At 35.1% G+C, this 19,238-nt stretch overlaps 1 protein-coding gene across 2 annotated transcripts in view; it reads right to left on the reverse strand.

The window, feature by feature from the left end:
- SYCP1 (synaptonemal complex protein 1) overlaps positions 1-19,238 on the reverse strand; it is a 183,840-nt gene that overhangs the window by 12,792 nt on the left and 151,810 nt on the right. For both annotated transcript variants that reach the window (XM_037815157.1, XM_037815155.1), the window contains 2 exons: positions 15,490-15,549; positions 12,144-12,317 (listed from right to left, as the gene is read on the reverse strand). In XM_037815157.1, coding sequence (XP_037671085.1) covers positions 12,144-12,317; positions 15,490-15,549 — 234 coding nt within the window. The remainder of the gene's footprint in view (positions 1-12,143; positions 12,318-15,489; positions 15,550-19,238) is intronic.

Genomic DNA, 19,238 nt, shown 5'->3' on the forward strand with positions numbered 1-19,238 from the left:
AGAGTATTCTTATGTGCTATGTAGATACCACCTATTAGTTTTTAGTGTGTTGGAATGACTAGAGGATAATACCTGAAGCTGTCAAACTGCAACCCAGTGACCTTGATTCCTAAAGATGATTATATAGCTTTGTAGCTTGCACAGTGTGACTCTGTGATTTTGGAGACCTTGTGGCTAGTACTCCCTTTGTCCCAGTGTATGAATGGATGAGTAGAGAAGTGGGGACAAAGATTAGATGGAGGATAGGGTGGTATGTAGGGGATGGAAAGATTTAAATGTTCTTTTTTGCTTTTATTTTTATTTTGGAATAAGGAAAAGGTTCAAAAATTGATACTGGTGAGGAACACACAAATGTATGATGGGGCTGTGAATAATCAATTGTACACTGTGGATGACTGTAGGGTGTGTGAATATATCTCAATTAAACTGTATTTAAAAAGTAAATGAACAATGGGGGGAGGGGAAGGGGATGTTTTGGATATTCTTGTTATTTTAATTTTTGTTTTGTTTTTTTGGAGTGACGGAAATGTTCAGGGATTGATTGTGGTGATGAATGCGCAGCTGTGTGATGATACCGTGGACAGCTGATTGTGCACTTTGGATGGTTGTATATTGTGAGAATGTATCTCAATAAAGCTGCATGAAAAAAAAGACAAAACCCAATTTAAAAATGGGCAAAAGACTTGAATGACATTTTTCCAAGGAGGAAATACAAATGGCTAAAAAGCACATGAAAAGATGCTCAACATCACCAGCTATTAGGGAAAAGCAAATCAAAACCACCATGAGATATCATTTCATACCTACTAGAATGGCAGCTATCAAGCAAACATCTTCTACAAGTGTAGGAGAAGATGTGGAGAAATTAGAATACTTATTCACTGCTGGTGGGAATGTAAAATGGTACATCCGCTGTGGAGGATGGTTTGGTGGTTCCTCAGGAAGCCAAGTATAGAGTTGCCTTAAGACCTGGCAATCCCGCTACCTGAGATACACCCAGAAGATATGAAAGCAGAGACACAAACAGACATTTGCACGCCAATGTTCATAGCGGCATTATTCACAATTGCCAAAAATGGAAACAACCCACATGTCCATCAACAGATGAATGTATAAAGAAAATGTGGTATATAGATACAATGGAATGTTATTCAGTAGTAAGTAGGAATGAAGTCCTGAAGCACGCAACAACATGAATGAACCTTGAGGACGTTATCTTAAGTGAAACAAGTCAGACACAAAGGGTCTGATCATATCTCACTGATATAAACCAATTATAAAACATGAACGCATAGACATAAAATACAGAATATAGGTTACTAGGATATAGAATGAGGCTAAAGAATGGGGAGTGGTTGCTTAATATGTGCAGAATGTTAAACTAAATTGAACTTAAACATTTGGAAATGGATAGAGGTGAAGGTAGCACGTTATTGTGAGAATAATTAACAGTACTGAATGGTGTGTGAACATGGTGGAGAGGGGAAGTTTAGAGTCAAGTATGTCATCAGAAGGATCTTCAGAGGTTAAAACATTGAAATGTGCAACACAGTGAATCTTGAGGTGGACAATGTCTGTGATTAACTGTACAAATATTAAAAAGTTCTTTCATGAACTAGAATAAATGTACGATACTATAACAGAGTTAATAATAGAAGGATGTATAGGAAAAAATGTACCTATTGCAAACTATGGGCTATAGTTAAGAGTAATATTTTAATATTCTTTTATCAACAGTAACAAATGTACCACACCAATACTATGGGTTAATAATGGCAGGGGTGGGGGGAAGAAGGAGTATAGGAGGATTTGGTTTTTCTTTTTAATTTTTATTTATTTTCTGGAGTAATGAAAATGTTCTAAAATTGATCATGGGGATGTATGCACAACTACATGACGATACTGTGAGCCAGTAATTGTATACTGTGTATGGTTTATACGGTGTGTGACTATATCTCAATGAAATTGCATTTAAAAATCTCCGGCAACAAAAATAGACCATGTATTTCATTTGGACAGAGAGCATCTTAATTGTATAAATGTGAACTTAACTCTGTCTATAGTGTAAATTTTAATAATGATTTTTGAGATAAAATAATCTAAGGAAAAAACAATGTGAAATGAAATAAACCACCTCTGTTTTATGGTACAGTTGTGTTTATTTAAGAAGAAAATAGGAAAAAATCTACCTTGATAATTTTTCAATAAAAATAAAGCATACTTTAGGTGAAAAAAAGCCACAATGAGATATCATTTCACATCTACTAGAATGGACACTATTAAACAAACAGAAAACTACAAGGTTTTGGAGAAGATGCAGAGAAACAAGAACACTGATTCACTGACGGTGGGAATGTAAAATGGTACAGCTGCTGTAGAAGACAGCTTGGTAGTTTCTCAGGAAGCTAACTATAGAACTGCCATATGATCTGGCAATCCTGCTACTAGGTATATACTCAGAAGAACTGAAATCAGGGACACAAACAGACATTTGCACAATGATGTTCATAGAGGCATTATTCACAATTACCAAAAGATGGAAACAACCCAAGTGGCCATCAACTGATGGACGGATAAATAAAATGTGGCATATTACATAACGGACTATTATTCTGCTGCCAAAAGGAATGAAGTCCTTTTACATGTGACAACATGGATGAACCCTGAAGACATCATGTTGAATGAAATAAGCCAGACACAAAAGGACAAATACTGTATGATCTCACTGATTTGAAATAATTAGAATAAGCAAACTCATATAATCAGAATATAGAATATAAGTTACAGGGATGGAGTGGGGGGCAAAGAATGGGAAGTTGCAGTTTAAAATGTACAGGGTTCCTTTTTGGAATGATGGATATGATTTGGTAATAGATGGTGGTTATGGTAACACAACATTGTGAACATAATTAATGGTACTGAAATATTTATCTGAATGTGGCTAAAAGGGGAAATGTTAGATAGTATATATTTAACAGAATAATTTTTAAAGCAATTCACATAACTACATGAAACAAATAGTGAATCCTAAGTTAAACCATGAAATAAAATTGTAAAAATATGCTATCATCAATTGTAACAAATGTCCCACACCAATTCAAGGTGTCAATAATAGGTGGTAAATGGGAATCCTGTATTATCCTGTATTTTATGCATACTTGCTAAGTAAACCTAAAACTTCTATAATAAAGAAAAAAATTAAAAAAATAAAAACAAGAGAGAATCAACAAAACAAAAATGTGGCTTTGAAAAATCAATAAAATTGACAAAACTTTAGCTAGACTGAGGAAGAAAAAAAGAGAGAGGATAAAATAATTAAAATCAGAAATGAAAAGGGGGAAATTACTACCAAACCCACTGAAGTAAAAAAGACTATAAGGAGATACCATGAACAACGGTACATCAATAAATTAGATAACCAAGATGAAACTGATAAATTCTTAGAAACACAAACTACTACACTGACTCAAGGAAAAAAAGGTCTCAACAAATCAATAACTAGTAAAGAGACTGAATCAACAATCAAAAACCTGCCAAAAAAGAAGAGCCCACATCCACATGACTTTACAGAGGAATTTTACCAAACATTCCAAGAATAATTAACACCAATCCTGCTCAACCTCTTCCAAAAAACTGAAGAGAAAGGATAACTCCCTAACTTATTTGATGAGGCCAACATCATCTGCATAACAAGGCAAAAATTAGGTATCACAAGAAAAAATTACAGACCAATATGTCTTATAGGTGCAAAAATTCTCAACAAAATACTAACAAGCTGAATCCAACAGCACGTTAAAAGTAATACACACCACGTTCAAGTGGGATTTATCCCTAGTATGCAAGGTAGGTTCAACATAAGAAAACCAATTAATGTAACACACTCCATTAACAGTATGAAATAAAAATAACACACAATCATCTTAACTGAAGCAGAAAAAGCATTAGGAAAAAAAACAGCAAAATTTGTACACCTCATTGGTAAAAACAGGCAGAAAAACTAGAAATAGAAGAAATTTTCCTCAACATCATAAAGCGCATTTATGAAAACTCACAGCTAACATCATACTTAATGGTGAAAGACTGAAACTTTCCTTCTAAGATACTGTAAAAGACAAGGATGCCCACTGTCACCACTGTTATTCAACATTGTACAGAAAGTTCTAGCCAGAGCAATTAGGCAAGAAAAAGAAATAAAAGGACTCCAAATTGGAAAGGAAAAAGTAAAAGTTACACTATTTGTAGATGGTAAGATCCTATATTGAGTAAATCCTGTAAAATCCACAATACAGCTGCTAGAATTAATAAATGAACTCAGCACAGTGATGGAGAACAAGATCAATTCTGAACATAAGCAGTTTTTCTATACACTATTATAAAAAATCTGAAGGGGAAACCAAGAAAAAATTCTGTCTACAATAGCAACTAGAATAATCAAATATCCAGATATAAATCTAACCAAAGATGTAAAGGACTTATACAGCAAAAACTACTAAACATTGGTAAAAGAAATCAATGAAGACTAAATAAATGGAAGGAAATTCTGTGTTCATGGATTGGAAGATTAAATATGTAATACCAATTAAAATTCCAACAACTTGCTTTGAATAAATGGAAAAACCAATCATTATATGTAGATGGGATGGGAAAGGGCCCCCATTAGCCAAAATCATACTGAAAAAGAACGAAGTTGTAAGCTCTGCATTTCCCAATCTTAAAACTTATCACAAAACCACAGTAATCAAATCAGCATGGTACTGGCACAAGGACAGCTATACAGACCAATGGAATAGAACTGAGAACTCAGAAATGAACCCTCACATTTATGGCCAATTGATTTTCGACAAGGGGCAATGTCCACTCAATTGGGAAAGAACAGTCTCCTTAACAGTGTTGCTAGAAAAACTGGATCCCCATTTGCAAAAGAATGAAGGTGGACCCCTACCTCACACCATACACAAAAATCAACTCAGTATGGGTCAAAGACTTAAATATACGATCCAGAACTATATAAAACTCCTAGAGGATAACATCAGGAAGCATCTTCATGACCTTGTGTTAGGCAATGGTTTCTTGGACTTTGCACCCAAAGTACAAGCAACAAAGGAAAAAATAGATAAATGGGACCTCATCATAAAAAATTTTTGCACCTCAAAGGTCTTTAACATGAAAGTAAAATAACAACCAACTGATTGGATGAAAATATTTGGAAACCACATATCTGATAAAGGTTTAAATATCTAGAACATATAAGGAAATCCTTCAAATTAACAACAAAATGAAACAACCCAATATAAAAATGGGCAAAAGACTTGAATAGACATTTCTCTACAGAAGATACACAAATGGTCAAAAAGCACATAAAAGATGCTCAAGATCATTAGCCATGAGGGAAGTGGAAATCAAACCCACAATTAGGTGCCATGTCACACCCAGGAAAATGGCTACTATTTTTTTTAAAATGTAAAATTACAAGTGTTGGAGATAATGTGGACAAATAGGAACACTCATTCCATGTTGGTGAGTATGTAAAATGGTGCAGTCACTGTGGAACACACGGCCATAGTTCCTTAGAAAACTAAGTATAGAATTACCATATGATCTGGCAATCCCACTTCTATGTATATATCTTAAAGAATTGAAACCAAGGATGTGAGCAAATATTTGCACACCAATGTTCAAAGTACATTATTCACAACTGCCAAAAATGGAAGCAACCCATGTATCCATCATCAAATTAATTAACAAATTCTTATGTACACACAAAGGAATGTTATTCAGCTGTGAAAAGGAACAAAGTTCTGATACATGCAACAATATCAATCAACCTTGTAGACATCAAGTTGATTGAAATAAGTCAGATACCAAAGGACAAATATTCTATGATCTTGATGATTTGAAATAATTAGAATAAGCAAACTCATAGAGTCAAAATTAGAATATAGGTAACAGGGAATGGGGAAGGTTTAGGGAATAGGGAATTGCAGCTTAAAATGTAAAGAGTTTCTATTTGGGATGATGGAAGGGTTTTGGTAATTAATTGTGGTGATGGTAGCACATTATTATGAATGTAAGTTAACCAGTACTGAATTATATCCTTGAATATGGGTAAGAGGGGAAATGTTAGGCTATATATATTTTTCTAGAATAAAACTTTAAAAAAAATCAAAGAATTACACAAAATAAACAGTGACCCCTAAGTTAAACTATGGATACAGTTAACAGTACAATTATAAAAATGTGCTTTTAGCAATTGCAATAAATGTACCATACCAATGTAAGGTGTTAATTACAGAGTGGTATATGTGAACTCTGTATTTTATGCATGATTGTCCTGTAAACCCACAACTTCTCTAATAAAAGATATTCACTAAACAAACAATAACAACTACAGCAAAGAGCAAAAAACAAAAACTCCTAGGAGAAAGTGAAGAATCTGATTTCTATAGTTGCCACATAATACTATTTAAAGTGTCCAACATTCAATAAAAATTATGAGATATGCACAGAAGGAAGAAAGTGATTCATACTCAGGGTAAAAAGCAACCAATAGAAACCGTTCATGAAGAAGCCTAGAAGTTATATTTACTAGACCACAACTTTAAAATCAGTTATTTTAAATATGTCCAAAAAGCTAAAGGAAACCATGTCTAAAACTTAAAAGGAAGCATGACAATGATGTCTTGCCAAATAGTACAGCAATAATTAAATAGAGATTATAAAAAGTAACCAAATAGAAATTTCTGAAGTTAAAAAGTATAATCACTGAAATGAAAAATTCACTAGTGGGCTCAACAACACTTGAAAAAGAAGAAAGAATAAGTGAATCCAAAGATATGCCAGTCTGAGACAGAGAAATAAAAAAGACTGAAGAAAATGAACAGAGCATCAGAGACCTGTAGAACACCACAAAACATACAAATAATTGGAGTACCAGAAGGAGAGGAGAGAAAAAGAGAGTAGAAAAAATATTTAAAGAAATAATGGCTGAAAACATGCTGAGTTTTATGGAAAACACTAATCTATACAACCAAGAATTTCTATGAATTCCAAGAAGGATAAGCTCAGAGATGCATACCTAGTCATATCCAAGCTAAACTGTAGAAAGTGAAAGACAAAAACAAAATCTTGAAAGGAGCAAGAGAGAAGCAACTCATTAAGTACAAGGAATCCTCAGATTAACAGCTGATTTTTCATCAAAAACCTTGGAGGCCAGAAGGTAGTGGATGACATATTTAAGTATGGAAAGAAAAAAAAACCGTCAACAAAAATTCTATATACAGTAAAACTACCTTTAAAAATGAAGACAAAATAAGACATTCCCAAATAAAAGACAATTGAGATAATTCATCACCAGCAGACCTGTCCTACAAGAAATACTAAAAGGAGTCCTTCAGCTATAATTAAAGGACACTCAGCAGCAACTTGAATCCATATGAAGAAATAAAGAGCACCAGTTATGGGAGCTACATGGGTAAATATAAAAGACAGTATATATGTATTTTTGTGTGTAATTCTTTTCTTCTGATTTTAAAAACATAAGCATAAAGTAATAATTTTAAAAGTAGGTTGACGGGAGAGGCGGGGCAAGATGGCAGCATAGAGAGGAGTGGAAGCTAAGTAGTCCCCCTGGAACAACTACAAAAAACCAGAAACAACTAGTAAATAATCCAGAATAACTGCAGGGGGACAAACGAGACCATCCACTCATCATACACCAACCTGAATTGGGAGGAATGCTCGAGAACACAGCATAAAATCTCTCAGTGGAGAAAGCCCCAGTCATATTCAGTTTCCAGGGCTGTGACTCAGGGAAGGGTGGAGACAGCACAAGCAGAGAACGAGACCACTGAAATGCTAATGACCTCCACCTGGGGGGTCTGTCTTCTCTAGGAGGAAAGGGGTGGGGCCCTTTACATTCAGAACCAGACCCCAGAGCCTGGGGGAACATGGCCATACCTCCTCACACCAGTCAAGAATTATAGGCTAACAGGCATCACCTGCTGGGCAGAAAAGCACAGTGACCTGAGGCATCAAAGGGTGGAGCAATTTTCTAAGACACACCCTCAGGGAAACCAGATACTGAATATTTCTTCCTTCTGGGACCTGAGCCTGTTCTGGTCTGGGAAAACCTGATTTGGATAACCAAGGAAACCATGCCTAGACAACAGAAAATTACAACCTACACTAAGAAAAACAAAGTTATGGCCCAGTCAAAGGAACAAACGTACACTTCAGCTGAGATACAGGAATTTAAACAACTAATGCTAAATCAAATCAAAAAGTTTAGAGAAGATATTGCAAAAGAGATAGAGGCTATAAAGGAAACACTGGGCATATATACGGCAGAAATCAAAAGTTCAAAAAAACAGCTAGTAGAATCTATGGAAATGAAAGGCACAAGACAGGAGATGAAAGACACAATGGAAACATACAACAGCAGATCTCAAGAGGCAGAAGGAAACACTCAGGAACTGGAGAACGAAACACCTGAAAGCCTACACGCAAAGGAGCAGATGGAGAAAAGAATGAAAAAATATGAGCAACGTCTCCGGGAACTCAAGGATGAAACAAAGTACAATAATGTACGTATCATTGGTGTCCCAGAAGGAGAAGAGAAGGGAAAGGGGGCAGAAGCAATAATAGAGGAAATAATTAATGAAAATTTCCCATCTCTTATGAAAGACATAAAATTACAGATCCAAGAAGCGCAGCGTATTCCAAACAGAAGAGATATGAATAGGCCTACGCCAAGACACTTAATAATCAGATTATCAAATGTCAAAGACAAAGAGAGAATCCTGAAAGCAGCAAGAGAAAAGCGATCCATTACATACAAAGGAAGCTTAATAAGACTATGTGCAGATCTCTCAGCAGAAACCATGGAGGCAAGAAGGAAGTGGTGTGATATATTTAAGATGCTGAAAGAGAAAAACCAACCAAGAATCCTATATCCAGCAACGCTGTCCTTCAAATATGAGGGAGAGCTCAAAATATTTTCTGACAAACAGACAATGAGAGACTTTGTGAACAAGACACCTGCCCTACAGGAAATACTAAAGGCAGCACTACAGGGTGATAGAAGACAGGAGTGCGTGGTTTGGAACACAATTTTGGGAGATGGTAGCACAACAATGGAAGTACACTGAACAAAGGTAACTATGAATACGGTTGAGAGAGGAAGGTGGGGAGCATGTGAGACACCACAAGAAAGGAGGAAAGATAAAGACTGGGACTGTGTAACTTGTTGAAATCTAGAGTATTCAACAATTGTGATAAAATGTACAAATATGTTCTTTTACGAGGGAGAACAAGCAAATGTCAACCTTGCAAGGTGTTAAAAATGGGGAGGCATTGGGGGAGGGATGCAATCAGCATAAACTAGAGACTGTAACTAATAGAATCATTGTATTATGCTTCCTTTAATGTAACAAAGGTGATATACCAAGGTAAATGCAGATAAGAGGGGAGGATAGGGGAGGCATGTTAGACACTTGACATTGGTGGTATTGTCTGATTCTTTATTCTACTTTGATTTAAGGTTATTTTTCCTTTTGCTGCTTCCTAGCTGTCATTTTTTGTTTTTCCTCTTTCTTTTGCCTCTCTACCTTCTTTGACTCTCCCTCCTGCCTTGTGGAAGAAATGCAGATGCCCTTATATAGATAGTGGTGAAGGTGGTGAACACATAAATGTATGACCATGCAGAGAACCATCGATTATTTACTTGGGAGGGAATGTATGGTGAGTGAACAAAACCATATTAAAAAAAAAAATGGGTTGATGACAAAACCTCGAGGGCAATATACTGAGTGAAATAAGCCAGACACATAAGGACAATTATTGCAGGGTCTCACTGATAGGAACTAATTATAATATGTAAACTCATAGACATGAAATTATAAGGTACCAGGATATAGGACGAGGCTTAAGAATGGGGAATGGTTGCCTAGTATGAGCAGAATGTTCAATTAAGATGAACTTAAATGTTTGGAAATGAACAGGGGTGTTGGTAGCAAGATGTGAGAATAACTAACAGTGCCGAATGGTGTGCGAATGAGGTAGAAAGGGGAAGCTCAGAGTCATATATGTCACCAGAAGGAAAGTTGGAGGTCAAAAGATGGGAATGTATAAAACTGAATCCTATGGTGGGCAATGTCCATGATCAACTGTACAAAACTAGAAATTGCTTCCATGAACCAGAACAAATGTATGACAATACAATTAGAAGTTAATAATAGAGGGGCATATAGGGAAGAACTATATACCTATTACAAACTATATACTACAGTTAGTAGTATTTCAACATTTTTTCATAAACAGTAACAAATGTACTATATCAATACTACAAGTCAACAATTGAGGGGGGTTGGTTAGGGATAGGGGAGGATTAGAGTTTCCTTTTCTTTTTTTCTTTTTTCATCTTTCACTTTATTTCTTGTCTGGAGTAATGAAAAGTTTCTAAAAATTGAACAAAAATTAAGTGTGATGGATGCAGAGCTGTATGAGGGTAACCAGGGGCAAGTGATTGTACACTTTGGATCTTTGGATAATTGTAAGTTATCTGAACAATCTCAATAAAAATGAAAAAAAAATAAAAATAAAAAAATAAAAAAAAGTAGGTTGATAATGTATAAACAAGTAATTTATATGTTAATAATAGCATGAAAGAAGGGAGAGGGAATGAAGCTATATTGGAGTACAGTCTTTGTATACTATTGAAATTAAGTTGGAATTAATCCAAACTAGTTTGCTTTGAATTAAGGTGTTAATTATAAACTTCAAGGCAAGCACTAAGAAAATAACTAAAAATATATATGTAAAAGAAACAAGGGAATTAAAATAGTACACTAGAAAATATCTATTTAGTACAAAAGAAAGCAGTAACAAAAGGACAGATGAACAAAAAGACACAAGACATAGAAAATGAAAGCAAAATGATATATTTGTACATAAATCTACCTTATTAGTAATTAGGTGAAATGTAAATAGGTTAAACACCCCTAATCAAAAGGCAGAGAGCTGTAGAATGGACTTTAAAAAAACTCACCTAACTGTGATTTCCACAAGAGAAACACTTTAGATTCAATGACACAAACTTTGAAATTAAAAGGTGGGAAAAGATATAACACGAAAACAATAAGGAAACGAGATTTGGAGTAGCTATACTAATATTGGAAAAACATGTTAAGTAAAAATTGTTACTATAAATAGAGAAGGACATCTGAGAAAGGGCCAACCCACCAAGAAGACATAATTATTATTAACATATATTCACCTAACAAGAGAGCCCCAAAATACAAGAAGCAAAATCTGACAGAACTGAAGGGAGAATTTGAAGGGAATACAAGAAATCTCAACTTATAGGAGGTTGGTTGTGATACTTTCCCCCTCAACTCCCAAGACAAATGAGAAGAGAACTCCAAAATATCCTTATAAAGACTAGGGGTGCCTTCAAGAAGGGAGACTGTCATCTCTTTCCCTAGTTGGATACGAATCTAGGCAGCAAATTTGCTTATCATTCTCTTTGGTTGGCTGTGCAAAGGAAAAGTAAATTAGAGAGTTGAATGGCAGAGAGGAGAGAATGGGCAGAATTAGAGCCTTTTACACTATCAATGAGTACAGTAAATTTGCATGAATTCCCCATGGATTAAGAGAGTTGTAGAAGAGAGTTAAGATTGAGTTAAGAGTTAACCTTGTTAGTGGCACTTAACCCAAGAGGGCTGGCTTCTAAGTAAAGAACTACAAGTGGATGTGTGGTAAATAGAAAAGAGAAGTGACTGGGGTGATACTGGAAAATGTCAAGTCAGAAACAGACTTCCCATATCAGAAACCTATGCTTTGGTGAATGACTAGCAAGTTATGGAATCTATCCAAAATACCATTAAGCTGTGGACATTGATATAAAAAATTACATGCTGGCATCCTTCCAAAATTGAACCTTTCAAGAAATTGGTTGTGTGTGTGTGTGTGTGCGCGCGCCTGTATATATGAAGTAGGAAGAAATTTTAACTATGTCTAATACCTTAAACAAGTGTATTAAATAATGGAAACCAGAAGTCTAAATATCCCAAGTTTTCAAACTGATACCACAATCTTCTCATTTAATTAAAAAAATTATTACTCCTATGGAACTGTTAGCAACCAACCTTTGGTATAGATAAAGTACTTTTGCCAGATGTCCACAGATGGTCTCTTTTATTTTTGGATTTTCCATAATCAGTTGCTGTGAAATTTTGCGATATACTTTGTGAAGGAGCTGCTTTAGAATCAAATTTCCGATAACTATTTTCAGGATTTTCTGATAAAGATGTCTGTGTTTTCTGTATTGAACAACAAAAGCAAATGAAACCAACATTAAATATCATTTTAATTATTTATTTGTTAATTAAAGTGCAGTAACTAATAGAAATAATACTGAAGTAAATGAGAATTTATCCAAACATTTATTGATTGGAAAAGTTTGAATAAATTTCACTCTGTCATTTTGTTTTCCATTTAAGATGAAACAAAGCTTCTATGAAAACAAATAAGATATATCAACTCTTGATATGACCAAAAGCTGAGGATTCTCTTGATAACAAATCTCAATTATGGTAGCAGAAAGCCTTAACTTGTGGTTCACTCCAAGAAGCCAGAGGGCAATTTATCCTCATTTTTATTCATTCACCTGTCTTAGGTATTCATACTTATTCTCTGTCATCTATAAAATATCCCTTTCCTATCATCAGCCTTCCCCACCTCCAATAAAAAAGGGGAACATTATGAAAGTAAGAAATTAGAAGCTTTTTTCAGGAAATTTTGAGAAAATGGCTATTGCTTCAATTATGAAAGTAAACAAACTGCTAATTTATTCAAAACATTTAAACATTATTTCAACTCAATTTCCTTACTTCACTTTCTCTCTACTTTTGTATACAGCTTCCTTCAGCACTGGCCTAGCTTTCCAGCTGCTTTAGTGAAATCCTACATGAAACACATGGTCTTTACTTTCTATTTTACCGCTTTCTTCACTCACCATCATCTCTATGAAAATAATCATAGCCATCAGTCACATGAAAGAATGGAGCACAAAAAAGGGCTACAAGGACAATTCTCTCAAAATCCTGGTGGATGAATTTGCCATGAGATTAAATTATGAGAGTACAGGATACAGAATTAAGAGGTAATTGCGTACTACAAGAACACTGGCCTAGGAGTCAAGTAATATGCTTTCTCCTGGATATTTTACTATCTTACAGGGTGATTTTAAATAAATCACCAAGTATCTCAAGGCTCAAATTTATCTATAAAATAATAAAGGACCTAAATGAGACAACTTGTAAGTTTTTTGCCCAGATCTAGCAATCTGTCATCTCATAATCACTTTTCCAGCAGGAAGGAATTTTTCTGAAATTCTTTTTCCAGGGTTCCATTTCTATTCTTTTTCTTATGTATTTAAACCATTGACGACACAATTTTTTGAAAGCAAATTTTCTTCTGCTCTCTGGATTCTTTAGGAGTCATTCCCTAATCTCTAAAATGTAACTGCTTTCATGGACAGTTTCCCCATCCCAAACAGGCCTGACAATGGCAATTTAAAGTTATTGCACCACCTTGTGGCTATGTCTGAGAGCTGACATTTTCCTGATACCCAAAGAGAAAATGCATCCCATTTTAAAATACTGAAAAATCCCTTTTTATAATACATCATGGAAACTTACGTACTTTCCTACAATTTGCATTACTTTCTGAATATTTAATTTCCAGTTATTTATATACATATTCACTATTTTCTCTGCTGTATTTCTGTAAACACTTATACAGTGTTTGCTATATGCCACACACTATTTTAAGTACTTTAAAAATATTATCTCATTTAATCCTTATAACAACTTTATGAGATAAGTACTATTAGTATCCCTTTATAGATGAGAAAACTGAGGCATGGAGAAGTTAAATAACTTGCCCAGACACAAAAATATTTGGTAAGCTTGTAATATTTCAATATTGTTGGCAATAAAGTATAGCAAACAAAAACCTGGTTAATTTTTTTTCACTTTTAAATCATTTTCTCATAATTTTGAACATATCTCTCCAGACTCCCAAATAAAATATAAGGCATTTATTAGTCTACTTGATAACAGATACAAAAAGTAAAAGGGCATATATTACTGGGATTACATATATAAATAAAAATAACTCTATATAAGAACATGTGATGCATACTTTCATTATATGAACACATACTATATTTAGAAGACAATATTAGAGCTTAACCAGTTTAATTTTTTTCATAAAACACTTAGAAAACTAAGAATATATCTAACATTGCTGGCTAATTTTATTAACATGATAATTTCTCTAAATATAACATTTTAAAGTGTCTAGCACAGTATCTGGGACATATGAGGTACTCAGTATTCATTCACAGTTTCAATGTATGTTTCCTTCTTCCCGTTCTTTGAACCCAAATGTAACAAATTGTAGCATTGTCTATATCTAACAACAGAACTGTTTTCAAGATTATTATGATTGTCTTTCAGTGTGACAGTAATCAAAGCAACTTCTGTGGGAATTTAGGAGACTACATTATTGTGTATAAAGAATATAATTAGCATTTTAACCAGAAATTGCAATAAAAATTCTTCAGTAACAATCTTATATTACAAAATTGGTTACATGCTAAGGGGTTCTTTTCTTTCCCATACCTGGTGCTTCTTTCCACATGTACAGAGCAGAATTAGGGTGACATTCCTAACCTCTCTGCTTTCTTACAGGGAGGAATAATGACTTATTGTGATTGGTGAATTTGGAAGGACATGGTAAGTACATATAGTCTAGTCTCTTCCTCCCTCTTCCTCTTGGGAAGTATAGGAAGCACACATTCTGTTCTGCTCCTTTATACTGTAAGTTTTACAAGAGCACGTCATCAAGTGGGTTAGATCTACCCCAGTCCAGCTCTATCAGTGACAGAGACAGTAAATCTGTTTAATTAGGAATTTTGGAATCAGGAAATCATCTTGCCTGCAAATATTGGCCACATTCTCCAATATTAGTTATCATTAATAAAGGTATTATTTTGGTTCTCCTTTGTCTTTCTCAATTGGTTCAGAAGTTTAGTGAGGAAAAGAGGAGTGTCATTTACTGGGCCACCTCCAAACCAACATTAGACATAATCTAAATACAAGCTCTATAATTTCATGAAAATATTTTACCTCTAATACTGGAAATTTCTCAAGAGAAACACAGAAGTATCTTATTTAAGATAATCCTATAATAAGGATTATAAGGAAAGAATGAAATCTTCTCTTTAAATTTCCATACAACAGATGCTTTAAAATTTTTAGCTAACCCCTTTTCATTGTTAAACAGCAAGAAATAATTCAGAAAATGAAATTGTGCAAAATATTTAAGATATTCTTTCCCACTTATGAACAGAAGAATTATTTCTAAGTAGATGTTTAGAAATTAATTGGTTATAAGAAAACTATAAGAATTATATAAAACTCTTACCTTGTCCTTTTTTTCTTTAAGAGTAACTGTGTTTTCTTTTGCCTCTCTTTTGAATTTTTCCTATTAAAAATGAACACAAGTATATACAACACAATCATTACTATCAAATGGATTTTCATATTATCAAAGTAATAATTTTCCCAAGAATTATTAAAACAAAGAAAGAAAATGATCTGTTATATGGTTTTGATTATCTACTCATTTTTATTTTGATTTCTCTCTAATACGTGTCTGTGGAATTGTGAGGAAGTCTCTTAAAACTCTGAATCTCAACTTCCTCATTTATAAAATGAAGTGGATGGACCAACTTATAAGGCAAGAAATATATACAACTAACTAAACTGTTGGTGAAGAGTTGCAAGAAGGTAAAAAATATTATGGGCCTCCAGAGCCAGATTTCACTTTTCCCCTCATGGTTGAGAAAACATGCATTTCAAGTGGACCTTGAAAAATGAACAGGGTTTCAATATGAAATTAACAGGGATGAGGAATTAAAAGACTGAGAAGGGAGGTGGGAGAGAGGGGCAAGATGGTGGCATAGAGAAGAGCGGAATTTAGTCAGTCCCCTGGAACAACTAGTAAATAATCTGGAATAACTGCTGGGGGACAGCTGTGACTATCCACACTTTGTACACCAACCTGGATTGGGAGGAATGCCTAAGATCACAGCACAGAATCTGTAAGTAAAAGCTGTGGAACTGTGCCAGGAGCCCTCTCCCCCACAGCAGGCTTTCCTGCAAAACCTCACTGTGGTAGAAACTAGCAGCATTCTCTAAGTGAGTGAATACAGCTCAGCTGAGCTCCAACTGGGGTTTTAACTAACAAATGTGGACTGCTGAATACAAGCTACAAACCCCCAACAAGCAGACAGAGGCTTTTAGTGATGACTGACCTTAAAGAATCCAGAGGACTCATCTGCATTGGGAGGGGCAGCCCAGAAGACAGGGTGTTACCTCTGGCCAGTGAATGAAACTGGGGGGCTGTGTACTGACTCTAAAAGGAGGCTTTCTGTCCCTTTTGCTCTCTCTCAATCTGAGGGGCTCAGAATAGAGAGCCACAGCCATTTTCAGTTCACAATGCTTTGATCCACACAGGGGTGGAGATAACAGAGACAGAGAGACAATTCAAACGCAAATGATAAATCCCTAAGGAGTATATTTTCCCTAAGAGTAGGGAGGTGGGGCACAGCTTTCCCTTCAGAACCAGACCCCAGAGCCTGGAGGAAAATAGCCAAAACAGAAAATGAAGCCAAAACACATCTCCTTACACAAGCCGGGAGTGGCAGGATGACAGGCGCCACCAGCTGGGCAAGTTAGGAAAAGCACAGCTACTGGAAACCTCACAGGAAAGTCTGTCATTCCTCTAAGATACACCCTGAATATAATCCCATTCTGAGACTTGAACCCATTCTGGTCTGTGAAAATCTGACTGCGGTAACCCAGGGAACCAGATGCCTACACAACAGAAAACTACAATCTATACTAGGAAAAACAAAGATATGGCCCAGTCAAAGGAACAAATGTACACCTCAATCAAGATACAGGTGAGATATTGTTTCACTTTAATGAAATAATCTATTAAAGATTTTCAAAGAGATATGCTAAATCAAATCAAAAACCAAATCAATGAGTTCAGGGAAGATATAAAAAAAGGGATGAAGGCTATAAAGAAAACACTGAGCGAACATAAGGCAGAAATCGAAAGTCTGAAAAAACAACTGGCAGAAGCTATGGAAATGAAAGGAACAACACAAGAAATTAAAGACACAATGGAGATATACAACAACAGATCTCAAGAGGCAGAAGAAAACACTCAGGAACTGGAGAACAAGACACCTGAAATCCTACAAACAAAAGAACAGATAGGGAAAAGAAAGGAAAAATATGAGCAACATCTCAGGAATTTAATGACAACATGAAATACACAAATATATGTGTCATGGGTGATCCAGAAGAAGAAGAGAAGGGAAAAGGGGCAGAGCTAATAATACAGGAAACAGTTAATGAAAATTTCCCATCTGTTATGAAAGTCATAAAATTACAGATCTAAGAAGTGCAGCATACCCCAAAGAGAACAGATTTGAATAGGCATATGCCAGGACACTTAATAATCGGATTAGCAAATGTCACAGACAAAGAGAAAATCCTGAAAGCAGCAAGGGAAAAGCGATCCATCACATACAAAGAAAGCTCATAAGACTATGTGTGGATTTCTCAGTAGAAACCATGGAGGCAAGAAGGCAGTGGTGTGATATATTTAAGATATTGAAAGAGAAAAACTGTCAACCAAGAATCTTATATCTGGCAAAAGTATCCTTCAAATGTGAGGGAGAGTTCAAAATATTCTCTGACAGACAATGACACAGTTTGTGAACAAGATACCTGCTCTACAGAAAATACTAAAGGGAACACTACAGAAAGAAAGGAAAAGACAGGAGTGAGAGGTTTGGAATACAATTTTGGGTGATGATAGCACAACAATGTAAGTACACTGAACAAAAATGTCTGTGAATATGGTTGAAAGAGGAAGGTTAGGAGCATGTGGGACACCAGAAGGAAAGAGGAAGATAAAGACTGGGACTGTATAATTCAGTGAAACCTACAGTGCTCAACAATTGTGATAAAATGTACAAATATGTTTTTACATGAGAGAGAACAAATGAATGTCAGCCTTGCAAGGTGTTAAAAATGGGGTGGTATTGGGGAAAAATGCAACAATACAAACTAGAGACTATAATTAACAAAAACATTGTATTATGCTTCCTTTAATGTAACAAAGGCAATCTACCAAAGCTAAATGCCTATGGTGGGGGAATATCAGGCAGGGGTATGGGACTCTTGGCATTGGTAACGTTTCTGACTCTTCTGTTGTACTTTAGTTTAATTCTATCTTTCCTTTTGTTGATTTTTAGCTGTCATTTTTTTCTTTCTTTTTCTTTTTGTTTTGTCTCTCTACTTTCTTTGACTCTTCTTCCTTCTTTGTAAAAGAAATGGAGATGTCCTTATAGAGAGAGTGGTGATGGTGGTGAATGCATAAATATGTGATTATACAGGGAACCATCTATTGTTTACTTAGGATGGAGTATATGGTGGGTGAACAAAACCACCATTAAAAAAAAATCAGGTTGATGAAGAAACCTTGAGGACACTATATTGAGTGAAATAAGTCAGACACAAAAGGACAAATATTGTATGGTCTCACTGATATGAACTATTTATAATATGTAAACTCATAGACATGAAATATAAGTTACCAGGATATAGAATGAGGCTAAAGAATGGGGAGCAGTTGCTTATTATGAGCAGAATGTTCAGCTAGGGTGAACTTAAACATTTGATAATGGACAGAAGTGATGGTAGCATGTTGTGAGAATAACTAACAGTGCTGAATGGTGTGTGAAGGTAGTGGAAAGGGTAAGCTCAGAGTCATGTATGTCACCAGAAGGAAAGTTGGAGGTTAAAAGATGGGAATGTATAAAACAGTGAATCTTGTGGTGGATAATGCCCACGACAAACTGTCCAAATATAAGAAGTCTCTTTCATGAACTAGAACAAATGTATTATACTATAAATAGAAACTAATAATAGACAGGCCTATAGGGAGAAAAAAACATACCTATGGCAAACTATGTACTACAGTTAACAGTATCTTAACATCCTTTCATCAACAGTAACAAATGTATTATACCAATACTATGAGTCAGTAACGGAGGGGGGTGGTTATTGGTAGGAGAGGAACTGAGTTTTCTT

This window comes from Choloepus didactylus, chromosome 2 (assembly GCF_015220235.1).
Source record: "Choloepus didactylus isolate mChoDid1 chromosome 2, mChoDid1.pri, whole genome shotgun sequence".
In the NCBI taxonomy this organism is placed as follows: domain Eukaryota; kingdom Metazoa; phylum Chordata; class Mammalia; order Pilosa; family Megalonychidae; genus Choloepus; species Choloepus didactylus.